Source organism: Desmodus rotundus, chromosome 6, assembly GCF_022682495.2.
Source record: "Desmodus rotundus isolate HL8 chromosome 6, HLdesRot8A.1, whole genome shotgun sequence".
NCBI lineage: Eukaryota > Metazoa > Chordata > Mammalia > Chiroptera > Phyllostomidae > Desmodus > Desmodus rotundus.
This window is the reverse complement of record NC_071392.1, coordinates 91,830,189-91,846,595: the sequence shown is the minus strand read 5'-3', so window position 1 is coordinate 91,846,595 and position 16,407 is coordinate 91,830,189. Positions and strand designations below refer to the sequence as shown.

Genomic DNA, 16,407 nt, shown 5'->3' with positions numbered 1-16,407 from the left:
AGTGTCATTGGCGGCATTCCCCCATGTCACGGTGCAGGTCCAATGGCTGAGCTGTGAAGGGGCTGGACACACCCACGGCTCGTCTTTGGTTTAGAATCTAGATTCCGACCTCCGTTCCCAGCAAGCTGGGCTCCCTGTGGGCCAGGCTGGGGACAGGGACACCCCAGGGGGACACTCCAGACCCAGGAGGCCCAGGCTTCGGAGCTCAGCATGAGACCAAACACAGCAAGGCCAAAGGGAGGGGCGTCAGGAGGGCGGCTGCCCTCCTGTGTGGTTTTTGGAGACACCTTGCCTCACTGGGCTTTAGACCCCCTATCCGTACAGTGGGGGGCACGGGGGACAGACTTCAGATGGTGAATGGCTTCCTGGAGCTCATGGTTTGCAAAAGGGAGCCTGGCGTCTCAGGACCAGGGCCCGGGGCTGCTCCCCCAGACCCTGCTTATGGAATATCCATGACGGGACAGGTGCTAAGACCCAGTGGGCACAGCCGGGGCGGGGGAGCTGCACTGATTTCCAGCTTCTCTGGGGCTTGGGTTGGTTTCCTCAGCTCCCCTCTGCTTTCTGGCTGGGCTCCGTTGACACCAGCGTGATGGGTTGACAAGTCAGGGATGTATGGGCGTCCCACTGGAACAGGTGTTTCTGAGGCCTCGTCGTGGGCAGTTTTCCTCCAGGACAGGGACGCCTGTCTTCACCCCAGCCCTCCTGACGGAACCCCCATTCACTGTCTCTGACTGACCCGGGCTTCGCCGGTCCTGGCCCGTCTACGACTGACACTGGGGGGGGGGCTGGAACTGGGCTTGCTCACTGCCCGCCGGGCACTTGGGGACGGGCATTCGCCTAGGTCAGCTCTCAGTGGGCGCCTTAGACTTCTCGCTGCCCTACACGCTCCCAAGGTCACGCGCTGGGAAGAAGAGACTCTCCAAGCGGTAAAATAACATTTTATTCCGTGGACGCATGAGTGCACCGTCCGCACCACATTCCCACGCCCCGCTACCACCAGGTCCCCTGGCCTGAGCTGGCAGCCCATCAGGCCTAGGTGGCTCGCTGTTGGCCGAGCCCCCCAACGTGGCAAAAGCGTGACCATGTCACCTTCCCAGTGGCCCACAGGTCTTTCCATAAATGGTGATGTGTCACCTTAAAAAACCCTGCCCTTGGACATCTTCCCATGGAACTAGCTGGCTCGCGGTGATGACGCCCAAAACCCGAAAGTGACATGGACGTGTCCTCTCTGCTGACAAAGTGTCCCCCCACCCTGCCACCCCCAGGGGGCCAGAAGCTGGAGAAATCAGGACGTTCGGGCGGAGAACTAGCTTCAGAGGGAAGGGTGGTGAGCAACAGGTGTCAAAATGGGCACGTGTAGAGAATGCAGGCCAGCCAGGGTCGGCATGCAAGTGACACGGGACGGGGACCACGGGAGGGGCCAGGGACACAGAGCCACATCCGGCGCACATGCCTGTCTTTATGTACAACAAAACGAAACACACGCAGCCCCCGGAAGTATGCCTGGTGGAGAGTGTGTCCATGGGCGGCTCCATGGGGCGGGAGGGGGTCACCAAGCATCCCCAGGGCGGAGGATGATGCCTGTGAACGCCCACACTCTCCTCAAGGGTTCCCGTCCCCCGAGCTCACATGACAGACCTGGGGTGGTGTCCACTCTCTGTCTTTTTATGTATTTTTTTTTAAAACCAAATGTCATCGGAACAGACTTGACAACTTGCCGAGGAGCAGAAGGCCAGGCCTGAGGGCGTCCGTGAACGGACGACGAGAATCTAAGCGAACCGTGAACCCTGCTGCTGCCGGCCGGGAGAGAGAGCTTTCATTTAAGAACTTTCTCGTTTTAGTGAGTAGGACTGGGTGTTTCTCCCCTCCTCTGTGTGTGGAAATATCTCCAAAAAGTCTTGAGCCGACCTCGAGGAGCGAACAGTGAGTCCCTTCTGATCTGTTTCTTCTTACAAACAGGTACCAAGCTGACAGGCCAACGGGAGAAAGCAAAGCAAAACTGAGGATAAGGAACAACGGACAGACAGACAAACCGGCACAGAAAAACGACCCCAGGACCGCAGACAGCGTCAGGTAAAAACCATAGAAAAATACGAATTAATTCCATAAGGTTAACCATTAGCGTCGCTACAGTAAGACTGGGTGCACAGCCCCGTAAAACGTGGAGTGGCCTAGTACAGAAAGGAGCAAGCCGACCTAGGAAGTGCTGTTAGAGGAATTGTGCTCTCGTGGTTTCCAGGGCGTGGGTACATCAGACCAGATGCGGTGCCACCTGCAGGGGGCGCTGCTCGCGCTCGGGGCCGGCTTCCTCGCTGCAGCCGTCCTCTGGTCCTTGGGCGGGCGGATGTGGGATGCACCTGTCGCTCTGCGGCCAGCGGGAGGCTGTGACAGCCTCAGGCTCCCTGGAAGCCCGTGGGAGTGACACGGCACCTCCACCCGGGAAGGAGCTGGTTTCTGAAGCAAAACGGCCTTCGGGCCTGAGACACACATGCTAGGGATCAGGAACGCCCCCCGCCCCCCACCCCAGCGCTGGCGGGCGGTTGGGCGGGAGAGGGGGGCGGGGTGCCCAGCCCCACACTGGTCCAGGGAGAGCCACGCTGAGCTAGGGGCAGCTGGGGCGGCGCTCAGTCCTCCTCCTCCTCCTTGGCTGTGGCTGTGGGCACTTTGTCCTGAACCCTGAAGCACTCCACGAAGAAGTTGACGATGGTGCGGTGCAGGTGCTGCCTGAGGGGGGCGCTGTGGAAGTAATGGCTTTCGTCTGGGTAGATCTGCAAGGAAGGCGGGACGTCAGGGGTGGCCTGCCATCCCTGCAGGAGAGCAGGGTGCACGGCTGGGCGCGGGCCCCAGGGAACCTGCAAAGTGAGTTTTCCCCACACGATTCCAGGGCCTTCGCCTCCGGAGGGGCAGCCGGGAGCAGGGCACATGGGCGTTGGCTAAGCGAGAAGATGCTTGGCTCAGCGGGCTCTGCACGGCTTTGAATCTGCACGGCTTTGAATCTGCAACATGGACACATGCGCGCGGGGATCCAAGCCTGCAGGGCCTCAGCGCCCACGGGAGTGGCCAGAATCCTGCGTGTGCTCTCTAACCCTCTGCAGCCTGGAAAACGTCCTGCTTCCCTGGGCTGCAGCCCGCCTTGGCACCCTGGCTGACCACTCACCCCTGGGGTGGCCGAGGACAGGTAAGTTTCCGGTTGTGTCCAGTGGAGATGGCCTCCGTAACAGAATCTAGCTCGTAATGTTGTGTGGGACTTAAACACCACAATCCCCGGGAAGCACTCAGAAGGAGGCCTGGAACCTAGGAAGTGCTAAAAACGATGGTAGCTAATTCTTCTCTGGCCACATGTAATGACATCTCCGCTACGCTAGGGGCGCTGCACCATGTCCACAGAAAGGTGCCTATCCCAGCCAGATTCACAGCCAAGTCTAAGGGACCTGAAAGCCCGCCTTTTTTGCATGGTACCCGGCTGCTTCTTGCATTTAGAATTGTGTCTTCTGCTTACATCTCTGAAGGGTGGCATTCACTTTATTTTGGAGTATTTATTCATGAGCCATGGAGCTATTATTATATGTACGGTAAACTTCAACTAGTACAAGAGCAGTATATTGGAAAGAAAAGAAAAATAGTAGGAAGCACGTCTCCTCCGGCTCTGGGCCCCCAGTTCCCCGCGCCCTATACCCTGCAGCTGACTGCTGCTACAAACCCACTGAGTCTCTACTAAGGTGTTTCCTGTGTCTGCAGGTGGGACATGCACTGCTTAGCACCTTGCTGATATAATAACAGCCTCTACCTAGGGGAGAGGTCCACGCTGGCCCACCTGCCGTGGCTATGTCCTATGTGTAAGACGCCACGGCAGCCGTCAAGTCCACTGTGCTCTGAACGTTCGGAAGAAGCTCACATGAAACATGAACCAAGACCTTCCTTCCGCGGCCATCCACACCTGAGCCGAACACCTGAGCAGGACACTGTCCCAGCCAGCCCAGCCCACAGGTGACCCTCCGCAGGACAGTGTACAGGGAGGTCAGGGGGCAGGCTCTCGGAGGGACAGGGTATTGAGGGAATCTCCCATTTACTGATCCCTAGACCCCCAAGAGACACTGGGGTCATACCTGTTTGAGCAAAGGAACCAGTGGTCAGGGAGGAGGTGGAAGAAGTTTCCAGAAGCAGCACTGTGCTTTGCTGGAAAGAGCCAGGACTTGGGCCATGAACCAGAGCTCAAGGGCAGTGAGGAGGCTGAGAGTTTGGGCGTTGGGCGGGGGAGCGTGGGGGTCTCTGTCCACTGCTCAGCCACAGCCAGTGCTGGGGCTGTCTGGCGCTGGGTGACCTGGGTGCACTGCTGCCCAGCAGGTGGCCGGTGAGAGAAGGCTCGGGACCCACTAGGTCTCTCATTGACACTGGGACAGCAGCCCCACCTACACACGCCAGGGCCACCATGGCCTCACAGGTGGGTGGAGTGGCTGCTGGCTGCCTTACTCAGCCATGGGGGGATGGGAGGGGGCGGGGGAGACCCCAAGGGGTTTAAACTCTGCCTGCGTGCAGGACGGAACTGTCACAACGACTTGAAAAATGAGCCCCTGCTGGTTTGTCTACCGGGTGCACGTGCCACGCACAGGTGCAGGTGTGTGCCGCCTACCTGCAGGCTGTAATTAGCCTTTCCCTTGATGAGCTGTGTGATGAGTTCTGCCGTGTGCTGGAAGTGGATCTTTTCTGTTGGAAGAAAAGAAGAAAGAGGAGCATGTTTCTCCACACCCAGAACGCCATTGGGGTGTGGCCTTCACCGGGGCCCCAGGGAGCGACTCCTCCACCCTCACCGTCAGCGGTCGCGTGAATGATCAGGAACTGCTGTCCTTCCAGCGCTGACACCCGATGGCCCACCTTGGTCATCTGCACAGGCAGGGGCAAGAGGACAGAGTTAGCGGCTGTGCTGCGGGGACGGGGCGGTGTGTGTTCAGAGACCCCTGAGAATGAAGGGCGGGGTCTCGGAGTCAGTCTTCTGGAGAACTGGGGCTTTTTATCGGCAAAGAAATGCCCAGCCGACCCAGAAGCCTCTGCTCTCCTCCCTTGGACCCCTTTGATGAAGAGGAGGGGGCGGGGACAGGAATGGAGACATGCTGGCCTCAGAGGAGATGGCATCCTGGCCAGACTGTTCCATTGTCCTTGCTGAAGTTTCAACCTCAGGGCCACTGTCCTGCTGCTCAGCACAAGGCTGGCCTCCTTGGGGATGTCTGCCTTGAGCCACCGAATGGCCTCGACTTAGCAGGACGCATTGCGGGAGTCATCTGACCCCCGAGCAATAGCTTCTTCTTCCAAAGCGGAAGCAGCCTTGGGTCCGGGGTGGGGGCAGGGGGCACCTACCCCCAACCTCTAAGGACCATGGGACAGACTCCGCCGTCCAAGGACTGTCCCACTTTCTTCCTTGTCCCCCGAGTTCCAGAATGGGACATGACACCAACCCGAGGGGGTCACAGCCACCTCTGGTCACAGAATGGGAGAAGGGGGATGGGGAAGTCTCCTTGATGGGAGGAGAGGTCAGGGATGGCGGCCTGGGAGGGTGCGGGTTCAGGTTGAGTGGGAGGGGTGGGATGGGAGGGAGAGAGGAGCTCAGGGAAGAGGTGACCAACATCACGGTCATCAAAGTCCCCACCTGGCCAAGGAGCAGCGGCGCCCACACCTACCTCATAGGCTCTGTTGTCAAGCCCGTGGAGGCCCAGGTATCTCTCAGAAAACGCAGATGCTGAGTACAAGCAGAGAGACAGAGGGTCACACGTCTGTGCAGAGCCTGCAAGTGGGTCCCCCAGGGTCCCCTGCCCCGGGGGACGGGGCTGTGGCAGGGCAGGCTCACTTGCTCTCACCTAGCGAATATCTTTAAAACACCTGACTCGGCTGCTTGGATGTTTCCAGGGAAATCACAGGGAGCCGTGGGGACATTTAAATACCTAAGTGCCTGGGACCGGGGTTCAGGCAGCAAGGTGAAACCTTAATTCGGCAGAACCTGCTTTGCCTGAATCCCAGAGAAACAGGGCTCCCCAGTCCGCTCGCCGTGCGGGAGAGAGAATGAAGACTCAGAGCCGGCTCCCACCGGGACCTGCCCTGTGCTCAGCCTCGGCGTGTCCCCTTCTGTCCCCAGCCCTGGCCCAGGCTTGCGGGAGGATCTGGGGGCCACCCTGTCCACAAAGCACTCCAAACAGCGCCCACAGGTTTTGGGGACATTCCTCATCAAGCAGCAGGGCCAACGCCCTGTCTGGGGCAGGGTGACCGCCAGGTGGGGGACGGCAGCATTGATGTCCCCCCGAATCAGGCACGTGGGAAATGGCATAATTAAAAAAATTAAGAAAGACTCACTGAGTCTTTACAAAAATGTAAAATCTGCTATGTGCATTCCCGGGGAAAAACTCATCTGACTGGTTAAGATTTGGAATTGAGGGTTCTCGGGCGATGGTCCGCTGCCATCCGTATTAGGGTGCTTTGTAAAGGTCAGTGTGGGAGCCTGGGGCTGCTGGACGCCACAGTGGTCCCCAGGCCACTCGGTGGGGCCCACAGGGGTGGAGACAGGGCATGTGGGGGGGCTCACATCTCACAGCTGTTCATGTCCAGAGCAGAGGGGCTGACTGACCAGAGCGGGGGGAGGTAGGAGCCTCAGACCCCCTAATAGTGACACAGAACCGCATCCATGCCGGGTGAAGGCTGGACCCCTGTCCCTGGTCTCCGGCTCCTGCCAGTGAGAAAGCCCCTCACCCTCTCCAAGGACAGGGGCCCACAATGCCTGGGGGGAAGGCAGGTGGAGGGCAGAGGGGGGCCGAGCCCTCGTAACTGCCCCACTTCCACCGCACGCAGCAGTCTCTGCTCCACCCATCTGCCCACCAGGCCCCCTCGTTTCCTTCTCACTAGCAGGCACGCCAGGGTCAGAACCACTGGCTGAGTCTTCTGGTCGCATGAGCTGGGGGACCTGGCTCACAGGCACGGGGACAAGTGACTTGAAGTCCTCCCTCTCCTTCCCCAGGTCCTCTGTCTGTGCTTCCCCAGTGAGCCTGACAACCCGTGTAGTTTATCATCCACTGTGGGTGCCCGTGTGGGGGCCGGCAGGGACTCGGCACCGGAGGGAGGGCAGTGGGGGTCATGGGGCGTGGCGTCTAGTCAAGGGCATTACCGTAGAGCTTGAAGTCTGTTATCGGAGAGAGCGCAGAGCCGCAGGTGAAGATCTGGCCTTGGTTTTCACCCTTCGCAGGGAGGATGTGTGTGCTCAGGTAGCCCCCGTAGTCCTGGGCAGAGAGAAAGGCGGTAAGTGGGGGCAAACGTCATTCATTCAGTAGTGGACAGCGGCCTCGGACACACTGGCCTCTCAAGCAAGCATTATCAGGGAGCTGCTTAAAAAACAAATTCAACCTCAGTTTTTTAAAGGCAGGTAAAAAGGAAAAACCGAATACGTTCTCAACTACATATTCCATGGTGCACGTCTTGTCCTCCTTGGGGCCGCAGTTTGAGGTGACAGGTGAGAGCGAATTGAAGTGTGAGTGGGTCTGGGTGCGGGGGGAGGGGTGTTACGAGCTAGATTCTATTACGGAGACCATCTCCACTGGGCGCAGGGCTGGCACCAAGCACTGGAAACATGCACCTTTGCACCGCATTTCCTGCTGGTTCCTGGTCTCCCGGCAAAGCCCACCCATGACATACGATGCTGTGTGATTCTGGGGGAGGGCCGGCCAGGATGCCGTGTCAAAGGGCCGCTGTGATGGCCGGCTCGGGGGCCACCATGAGACAGACACCCACGCATGTGCTCTTGCTTTGGGGTTCACACGAAAGGCCCCCATCCTGCACCTGGATGTTTGCTGAAGCTGCGTTCTCAGCCGCTAAAGGTAGGAAGCGACCCTGGGGTGCCCCTTGGCAGCGGATGGAACAAACCTCAGCCCACCCAGACGGCGGGCTACTACTCAGTGCTGAAGGGGGGGAGCTTGTGAGCCGTGAAAAGACAGGGAGGAGCCTGAAAGGCATTTCGCTGCACCCCGCCTGGAGCCGAGCAGCCCAACTCCTCGCGGTTATGCCGATTCACGTGGCTTCTGCATCGTCATATTACAATTTCAGTGTGATGAGTTTCCCCAGATCATTGGTGGGAAACTGGTGATTTTTGCATGTTTATTCTTTGCTTGGCCTACGTTTGCTGCCCTTTTAGAATCTAGTGGGAGCGAGAAAACGGGGGCTGCCTGCTGCCCAGGGAACAGGGGCCAGGAGGCAAAGGCCACCCAGTGCCAGACGCTAGTCCGTGCTTCCCAGGGACGGGGTGGTGGTGGGGGGAGGGAAAGGTAGGGGGAGGGAAAGGTGGGCGGGGCACAGAGGACGTCAGGGCGGTGGGACTGCTCTGGGTGACCCTGTAATGATGGACACAGGTCCTCGTACATCTGTCCCAAGTCATTCAGTGAATGACACCTGGAGTGACCCATGGCCTCGGGGTGTCTCTGTGGGTTCGCCCGTTCTAACAGTGCTTCCTCTGGTACGGGCGCTGAGAGCGGGGGAGGCTGTGCGTGGGGAGGGCAGGGGGAATCTCTGTACCTTAGTCTCAGTTTAGCTGAGGACCGAGAACTGCTCCGAAACACAAAGCCCATCCAATCGGTTTTCCCTAGAGAACCCCACGGCCTCCCAGCGTTTCGCTCTTGAAGAAATAACTGCTCGCACACCACAGACCAGAGACACGCCCAGGAAACCCGCACCAGGCCCGGGTGAGGGACCGTGCAGGCCATGGTCCTGAGCTGGGCGGGGGAGCAGTCAGGTGACAGGCAGCACACTCACCTCCCCAAACACGGCCACGCGCGTTTTATCGATGTACGACTCTTTCAGCATCGTCCTGCGAAGCCCAAGAACAGGGGTTAGTTGCCTAGCGGGGCTGCCTCTCTGCCCCGGGGGCCCGGGGCTGTGCTTCCCGGCCATCTCTGCATAAAGAGCCCCACGTGGCTGAGGAGACGCTGGAATTCTGACCTGCGTATTCGTTGCGTCCATCTAGCTGGTGTCTAGGCTGTCTTCCCATGTGACAACTTGAGGGCCCTCGCTTGGACCCCATGACTTCCAACCTTCCCAGATGCTGTGAGGGTGCTTTGGGGTCAGCGGGGACAAAAGCCACTTTGGCTCTGTGCTGCAGGGCTGGGAGTCGGGGAGCAGGGCTCCCACCTTGCCCAAGGCGTCTTTTGTCCCCAGCTCCTGGGAGGGGGTCCCTGCCTTGTGCTTCCTTTATTCAGCTCCAGTTGGAGCGCTTCCCAGCCCCGTCCCAGTCTGCTTGCACGCCTGCCCCTCCACCGCCCACCCACGCAGCGCCCTGGCTCGGGGTGTGCTCTGTGCGGAACAGGCAGGTCCTGTGCTCCAACCAGCAAACCCTGCCCACCCTTGGGGGCGAGGCCTTGGCCCTGGGATCCCTTCCAGGCAGCTAATTTGCCCCGAGGCCCGTCTGACACTTGTGTGACCACAGGATCCATCACAGGACTGTCCCTTTCCCCAACACTGGTTTGTCTGGTGAGGGGACTTTGCACCTGTCCCCAGTGATGGAATGTGCCATCCTGGGCTCAAAAGCACGATGTGGGGGGCAGTAGGAAGGGTGAAGGGGCCGGACCGTCGACGAGCTGAGGTGCTGGGCCGGCCTTGAGGTTTCTTAACCTGATCAAAGGGGCCATTTCTCGCTGGTGAATGGAAATACAGACCGGGGTCTGAAACAGAGCCGAGGGCAGTGTCCTCGGGTCTCAGCTGCCTCGGAGAGTCTGCCTGCTCACGGTGGCCGCAGATGTGCCACAGGCTGCCTGTGCTTGTCCTTGAAATCTTTGGTGTAATCTTCGATAAACAGGAATAGCAGTTGACACTATTTACTGTGTTCTGGGAACAGGTTCTGCCCTTGTGTTCGAAGAGAGAGCGGATCGCGCCCTTGTTTTTAGAAAACCCCGCGCAGGTGAAGCAGCCTGCTGCCCTCCTGCCCCCGAGCTCGGAGGGGAGCAGCCGGACGTGGCCCAGCGGCTGCAGGACGCCGAGTGCTTCCCTGACTGGAGAGGCCTGTGTGCCCCGCAGGGAGGGGTCCGACCAGGATGAGTGAGCACGGGAGAAAGCAGTGGCAGGTGGACAGGCACGAGGAGGAGGGACAACGAGGCAGGGACGGCATTGTCACCTCTCAGGGCAGGGCCCCTCGCAGCTGTGGATATAAGTCCTGTGGTCACTGCTGAGCCCAGCCCGAGACATCTTCTGTGGTGGACACAGCTGCCATCTGCCGGCCCGGCATCCTCCTGCCTGTCCTCTGCCTGAACCCACAGTGGACCTGCTGGCCTCAGGGTGACTGCTCACACATCCTTGCAGGTGTGGGGTTCCGGAGGGGGCAGGAGATGTAGGGAGAGCTGGGCTGGTTGCTTCCTTTCCTTTCTCGAAGTTTCTGGAAGTAGTTCCCTTCTTAACTTGCTGGCAGTGAATGAAGTATGCAATGATGTGCTCCTGGCAGCCATCCTGTGCACATGAGGACAATGAGCCCAGGAGGAGGTTGCTGCTATGGCCGGCTGAGGAGGGAGGTGCTGAGGGCCTGGGTCTCTGAGCTGGCAGCCCTGGGGCTTGCCACCCCTCTGAGACATCCAGAGTCAACATGCTTCCTCATCGTTAAAGTACACCTGACGTTGTGAACCTCTGTGGTGTTAACGTCCCGGCCAGAGCACATCACAGACGCACCTTCCCTGCTAGGCAGACACTTCTTCCTCCTCCGTGTCTTCTGTCTGCAATGCACACGGGGCTCTGGACACGCTGCCTGACCCTCCTCCAGCAGCTCACAGCTCCCCGGAGGACAGTGGGCATCTGCTCCCACCATGTCACTTAAAGATCATCATCTGGGCACACGCCAAGGCCACCATCGTTGGGAAACACGGGAGAACACGCCGGGGAAAGCCAGTGAAGCGAACCCTTTTAGCCCACAGGCGAGGCAGCAGGGGAGGCGAGGTGCCGAGCTTCCCGACCCTCAGTCGGCACACGCTCAATAGAGGGGCTCTGCGTGCCGCCCCCGCACATGCCCAGGGCCCGCATCGTGCTGCGCAGTCATGAGGGAAGGTCACCATTTGGGTCCTTCTGGCCATTCTGAGTACTCGAGTCTGTAACCTGGTTGAGCGGGTCTCTCAGTGGCCCGTCCGTTAGTGTGCCCACGGCACACCCGTCTATGGAAACTCTTTCTGCCCTGTGACCCAGCGGCCAGGCGCAGCCTGGCACGGGGGCCCGATGCCTCTTTTCCCGGGCAACTGTGAACTTCGTTCAGTAATCGTGAGCCCCTGGAGCTCCTGTACCCAGCCTCTTCTTGTCTCGGTGACACCCTGCTGGGCTTGCGGACACCGAGACAGGTGGTGGTGGAACGTGGACCAAACAGGGCCGCGGGCAAGGCGGCGTGTGCTTTCTGACCAGCCACCTGGGTGGGCGCGGCCCTTTGCTCTGTCTCGCCGACCCATCCTCACTCACATTCTCGCTGTCTTCTCCTTGTGAAGAGGGACAATGCTGCGCGTGGACCCTGGCCGAGGCCTCTGTCTGCACTGTGTTTTGATCCGTGAAACAGAGAAGCCAGCCAGCCTGGCGAACGCCGTGAGTGTTGGGGGGCTTTCCCCATGGAAACACTCACGCCGGAGCTTTTTGCATGCAAAACACGTGCCCTGAGCAGAAAGACATCGGAGAGGCCGGCAGGGGCCGAGGGGACACACAGCCTCGTCCACCCACCCCCTGCTGCCGCCAGAACGCACTCTGTGGGGGGACCCTCACCGCACAGCCTCCAGCTGGTCCCGCTCCTCCAGGACACCCAGGCGCCGCCGCACCTCGTGCAGGAGCTTGGTGCCTTGGAAGCCGCTTCCCCTGCCGTCACACCTCAGCACCACAGCCCCGTGGCTGCTCACCAGCACCGTCTGCCAGCTCACCTCGAACTTCTCCGCCACACTCTGGCTGCCGGGGCTGCCGTCCCTGCAATAGACGGGCAGTGCTGGAGGGTCTCCCAGGCGGCTGGGCCGACGCAGCCTGGGCCGCTCCCCCTGGCTGCCACCTGCTGGCTGGGTGCCCCAATTTGGTCACCTTGGGGGGCCCCTAGGGTCTCCCTGAGGTCGCTGAAGAGGCCAGAGTGGGTGGGAGAGAGCACTGCCCTTAGCTTCTGTGAGAGACTGATGAAAATCCGTCTCATCAGGAGAAAGGGGGTGGGGGGGAAGTGTGCGCCTGTGTGTGTGTCAGTGTGTGCTATGTGTATCTGTGGGGTGTGTGTGTGGTATGTGTATGTGGTGTATGTGGTGTGTGTGGTGTGTATGTGGTGTGTGTGTGGTGTGTGTGTATGTGGTGTGTGGTGTGTGTGTGTGGTGTGCATGTGGTATGTTTGTATGTGGGGTGTGGGGTGTAAGTGCTGTGTGTGTGGGATTCTAGGCCAAGTGCTAACTGTCCCGACCGTGAGGACAGTGGGTGGACTGCAGAGTGTGGGACTGGGGCACCAGGAGGAGCTGGGCCAGCTGAGCCGGCTCATCAGGCTTGTTGCCGAGGTGGGTGACTGCCCTGTGGCCCTGATACACCCCCAGGGGGCCCCTGCTCCCCTCTGACCCTTTCCAAGCCAACAGGCAGAGTGCTGGGAAGACCAGACGGGGAGGAAGGGATGGGCTGACCCTTCTGCAAGGGTGGGTGAGTCATCCCGGGCACCGGTGCAGGGCCTGGCTGCTCCCCACTGGGGGGCGGGGGCTCCTGATCAGACCCCCGTGTCAGGGCAGGTTAGAGGGCTCTTAAAAGGACTGTTCATTAGCCCAGGACTATCTGAAATAATTCTTTGTGGGCCGGTGCACAGGTTCAAGGCCGCTTTGTAGCTGGAAATGCAACCCAGACCAGCAGGCCAGGCCTTGGGCAGAGCCAGCTGCTGCTCGGGAGGCCCACCCCACCCCCAGTGAGCTGCAGAATGCACACAGTGTCACCTGTAGTTACAAAGACAACCTGAGCCTGGCTGAGGGCCAACCTGAGTTTTCACTTTGCAACATCACGGCTCCCTCTTGTCACGGGCTTACGAGTTCCAGATTTGCCTCTCGGGGTTACTGAGCTCCCAGCCAGCACCCCGGGAAGGAAGTGGCGGGGTACTCACACCACCAGGAGCAGGGGGTAGTGGGTGGTCTCTGTGAAGGTGGCCGGCTTCAGGATCTGGATGGGCAGGCCTGGCAGACACAGAACACGGGCGGCAGGTTAGGGCCACGGGCCAGGGAGGGCAGGTCCAGGGCAACTTGGGGCTGCCTGTGTGGTTCTCCGGCCGAGGCTTAAGTTCCATCTTGCCAACAACAATGAGTTGGAAGACAGGAAGGATGTGATTCTCCCAGAGCTGGCTAAAGGTTGAGGGGAATCCAGGCAGGGACAACTAGCCCCCGAGGGCAGTGCAAGTGGAGTTCAGTGGTTCAGTGGGGGAGGGGCCCTGGGGAAGCAGCTGACCGGGAGGAGAGGGCAAGATGGAATGGCTGGCGGTAGGGCCGGGGCGGCAGCCTAGAGGGGAGTCTGGGAGCTGTGGGGACCCTGTGCACAAAGCCGGGGTGCCCGCCTGTGGACTGGGACACTCGGACACGCAGGCAGAGAGCCGGTGCGGATCTGGTACCTGGCACGGTGGCATTAGTGGCAGGTGGGGGTGTGTTCCTCGCCAGTTCCTCGGTCCTCCCCCAAACAAACCTGCCCACCCGAGATAGAAATTGTTTATTGACATTAACTATAACCTAGATTAGCAATTAAATTGGAATTAGCGGCCTTCCCTGCGGAATTCCTGTAGGCCCACCCCAGGCAGGGGAGCCTGCTCTCACCAGCTCTCATTTGAGATTGGAGCTGAATGCTAATGGCTTGCAAATGGGGTGGATGGCCCGGGGACAGCAGACAAGCAGGCTCGGGCTTTTATCACTGACTATCCAGGAAGCCTGGCCTGCGCTCCCTGTCTGTGATAAGCCCGCCGGCAGGCTCGGCCTGGGCGGGACTGGCAGACCAGACTGCCTTTCCTGAGAGCCCTTCCAGGGGAGCCCTGGCCTCAAATGGGAAACCACAGCACAATAGAATACAGGCAGGTCTGCAGGGCGGCATCTTCCAGGTGTTCTGCGGCGTCTTCCCTTCCCTTCCCCTGTCCCTGGAAACCTCAGCGTGGAAAGAGGCCTCATGTAGTGGGGAAGGGAGGGCGAAGGTTGATAATTGCTTTCTGACGGTCTTTTCTGCACCTTTTGAAGAGGGGGTGGATTGCCCTTTAGTGCCCTGGGGTTTGGGAAATGTCACGTGGCAGCAGGGTGCAGAGAGGACTGGAGAGGCAGGGATCCAGCAAAGGAAGGCGGCTTGTCTGTCCCCAGAGGCTGCGGGAGGAAGCAGCGGATGTGTGGAAGCTGTGAGGGAGGGTTCGGGAAGGCCTGCGGACCCGTGGCCTGGGTGGTGGGAGTCAGGAATCTGGAGTCCGGCTGTGGATGTCCACCCAGCTGGCTTCCCAGGGTGTGACCTGGGCAGACATGTGTGGTCCCACGTAAGGGCCTTCTGTGGGCTTAATGCTCTGCTGTTGTGATAAACTGGGAAAGAAGCACCCCGATTTTCATTCCTCACTGGGCCCCGCAAGTTATGGGGCCTGGCCTGAGGTCTGCATCCACCCATCCAACATCCATCCACCATCTACCCATCTATCCATCCATTATTCAACCATCCATCCATCCATCATCCATCCATTATTCAACTATCCATCCATCCATTATTCATCCATCCATCATCCATCCATCCATCCATCCATCCATCCATTATTCAACCATCCATCCATTCATCATCCATCCACCCATCCATCATCCATCCATTATTCAACTATCCATCCATCCATTATTCAACTATCCATCCATCCATCCATCATCCATCCATCATCCATCCATCATCCATCCACCCATCCATCATCCATCCATCCACCCATCCTTCCATCCTCCACTAGCAATCTAAAACTGTCTTATTTTTTTAGTTTTTGGTTCTTCCTTGCAAAAGAACAGCACAGAAATGCCTATCCGGGCATTTCTGGATTTATCGTGAGCTCACACTAATGTGAGTGTTCTCACAACGTTGGCCCTGAACACCAGGACTCTGGATCCTGTGTGGAAGTTTGCCCCAGTGAAGGGCGTCCTCCATGTGGGCGGGCCAGCTTTGCCTCTGAATATGGCGTCTCACCACCTGAGTTCCCCGTACGAGGATGCCCACCCCTGCGCCCTGTGGAGTAACTCTCTACATAGGGAACGGGCGGGGACACCGTGGGGCCCACTCAGGGCGGAGGTCGGCCTTTCCTCTCAGGGGGAGTACTCACTGTACTCGTCGATCTCGATTTGCCTGTACTCCACCTTGGGCATCTGTCGGTCACTCACGGCCTTCTGCACGTGTTCGTTTGTTTCTAGGTCGAACATTTCTGAAGGGGAGGGAAGAAAGTAGCACGTTCGGAGTCCGCCACCATCTTCCGAAGCCGCGGATTTTCACGTGCGCCACGCCGCTCGGGCCTACGCCGGTCCTGGCGGTGACCAGCGTGATTGCTACCCCACCAACCGCAAAATGGAGACATCAGCCACCTCTCTGAGGTGACAGTCAGGAGCCTGGGTGGGTGGGAGGTCTCCCCACTGTATCAGGCAGCCCCCCACACAGACTTTTGTTACCAAAGGCTTTTCTCACACTATCAGTTTGGGTGCGTTCTATCTCGACTGCTTGACTGACTGAGTGTGGCTGGCAGGGCAGTCATATGGGTGTAACGATGAGTAGTTTTAATGTGAACATTTCACCGAAAGTGTCCCATGGTGCGCTGGAGTGTGATACTACGTTATGGAATGACATGCCTATGATTCTGTAATAAAACAGGGGCGTTATTTGTGCCGGACCCCACTCGTGCTCGGGTGAATGGTTCTCCCGAGAGAGCGGCCCGGTAAACCAAGGGAGGACGGGAGAATAGGCGGGTCCTCTTTATCCAGTTTTCCGGGAAAATGTAAGATCCCCGTTTCTCACCTTCATCACGAGGGGCTCTGGTTTGGGGACCCAATCCTCACCCTCTCCCTCCGGGTCAGAGATGTGCTCAGCCCCACACCAACACACACCCACCTGGTCCCTAGTTGTAGGACATGCAGGTGCCGCCCCTGCCTTTCGCCCCAGGGGCACAAAGCCCCTCATCTGCCACTTCAGTCCTCTCCTTAGATGGCCTGTCCACCGCATTTCACCCTCCGACAGGAAACAAACCCGCCTGGCTTCCTTATTTCCTCCTCGTGTGAGCCTCCCTGTGGGGACAGCGTGTGGTCTGCTGTGAAAGCGGATTTTTTCTTCGGAGGATGCTACCATGAGCTCGTCCAGTCACGCGGAACCCCTCGAGCACGTCACTGCCAGCAAGTGTCACAAGGAACGTGGAGCCGTCCCTTTGGGGACAGCAGGCGCCCACCAGGGGCTCCGCAAAGA

At 59.2% G+C, this 16,407-nt stretch overlaps 1 protein-coding gene across 4 annotated transcripts in view; it reads right to left on the bottom strand.

Annotated features, from left to right (window-relative positions):
* Nucleotides 1-923: 923 nt before the first annotated feature.
* The window catches only part of DPP6 (dipeptidyl peptidase like 6), a 508,565-nt gene continuing 493,081 nt past the window's right edge, over nucleotides 924-16,407 (bottom strand). For all 4 annotated transcript variants that reach the window (XM_045198757.3, XM_024564471.4, XM_045198758.3 and 1 more), the window contains exons 18-26: nucleotides 15,284-15,382; nucleotides 13,082-13,151; nucleotides 11,743-11,937; nucleotides 8,779-8,833; nucleotides 7,145-7,256; nucleotides 5,673-5,731; nucleotides 4,809-4,881; nucleotides 4,631-4,704; nucleotides 924-2,768 (exon numbers count right to left, since the gene is read on the bottom strand). In XM_045198757.3, the coding sequence (XP_045054692.2) occupies nucleotides 2,625-2,768; nucleotides 4,631-4,704; nucleotides 4,809-4,881; nucleotides 5,673-5,731; nucleotides 7,145-7,256; nucleotides 8,779-8,833; nucleotides 11,743-11,937; nucleotides 13,082-13,151; nucleotides 15,284-15,382 (881 nt within the window). In that variant the 3' untranslated portion in view covers nucleotides 924-2,624. The remainder of the gene's footprint in view (nucleotides 2,769-4,630; nucleotides 4,705-4,808; nucleotides 4,882-5,672; nucleotides 5,732-7,144; nucleotides 7,257-8,778; nucleotides 8,834-11,742; nucleotides 11,938-13,081; nucleotides 13,152-15,283; nucleotides 15,383-16,407) is intronic.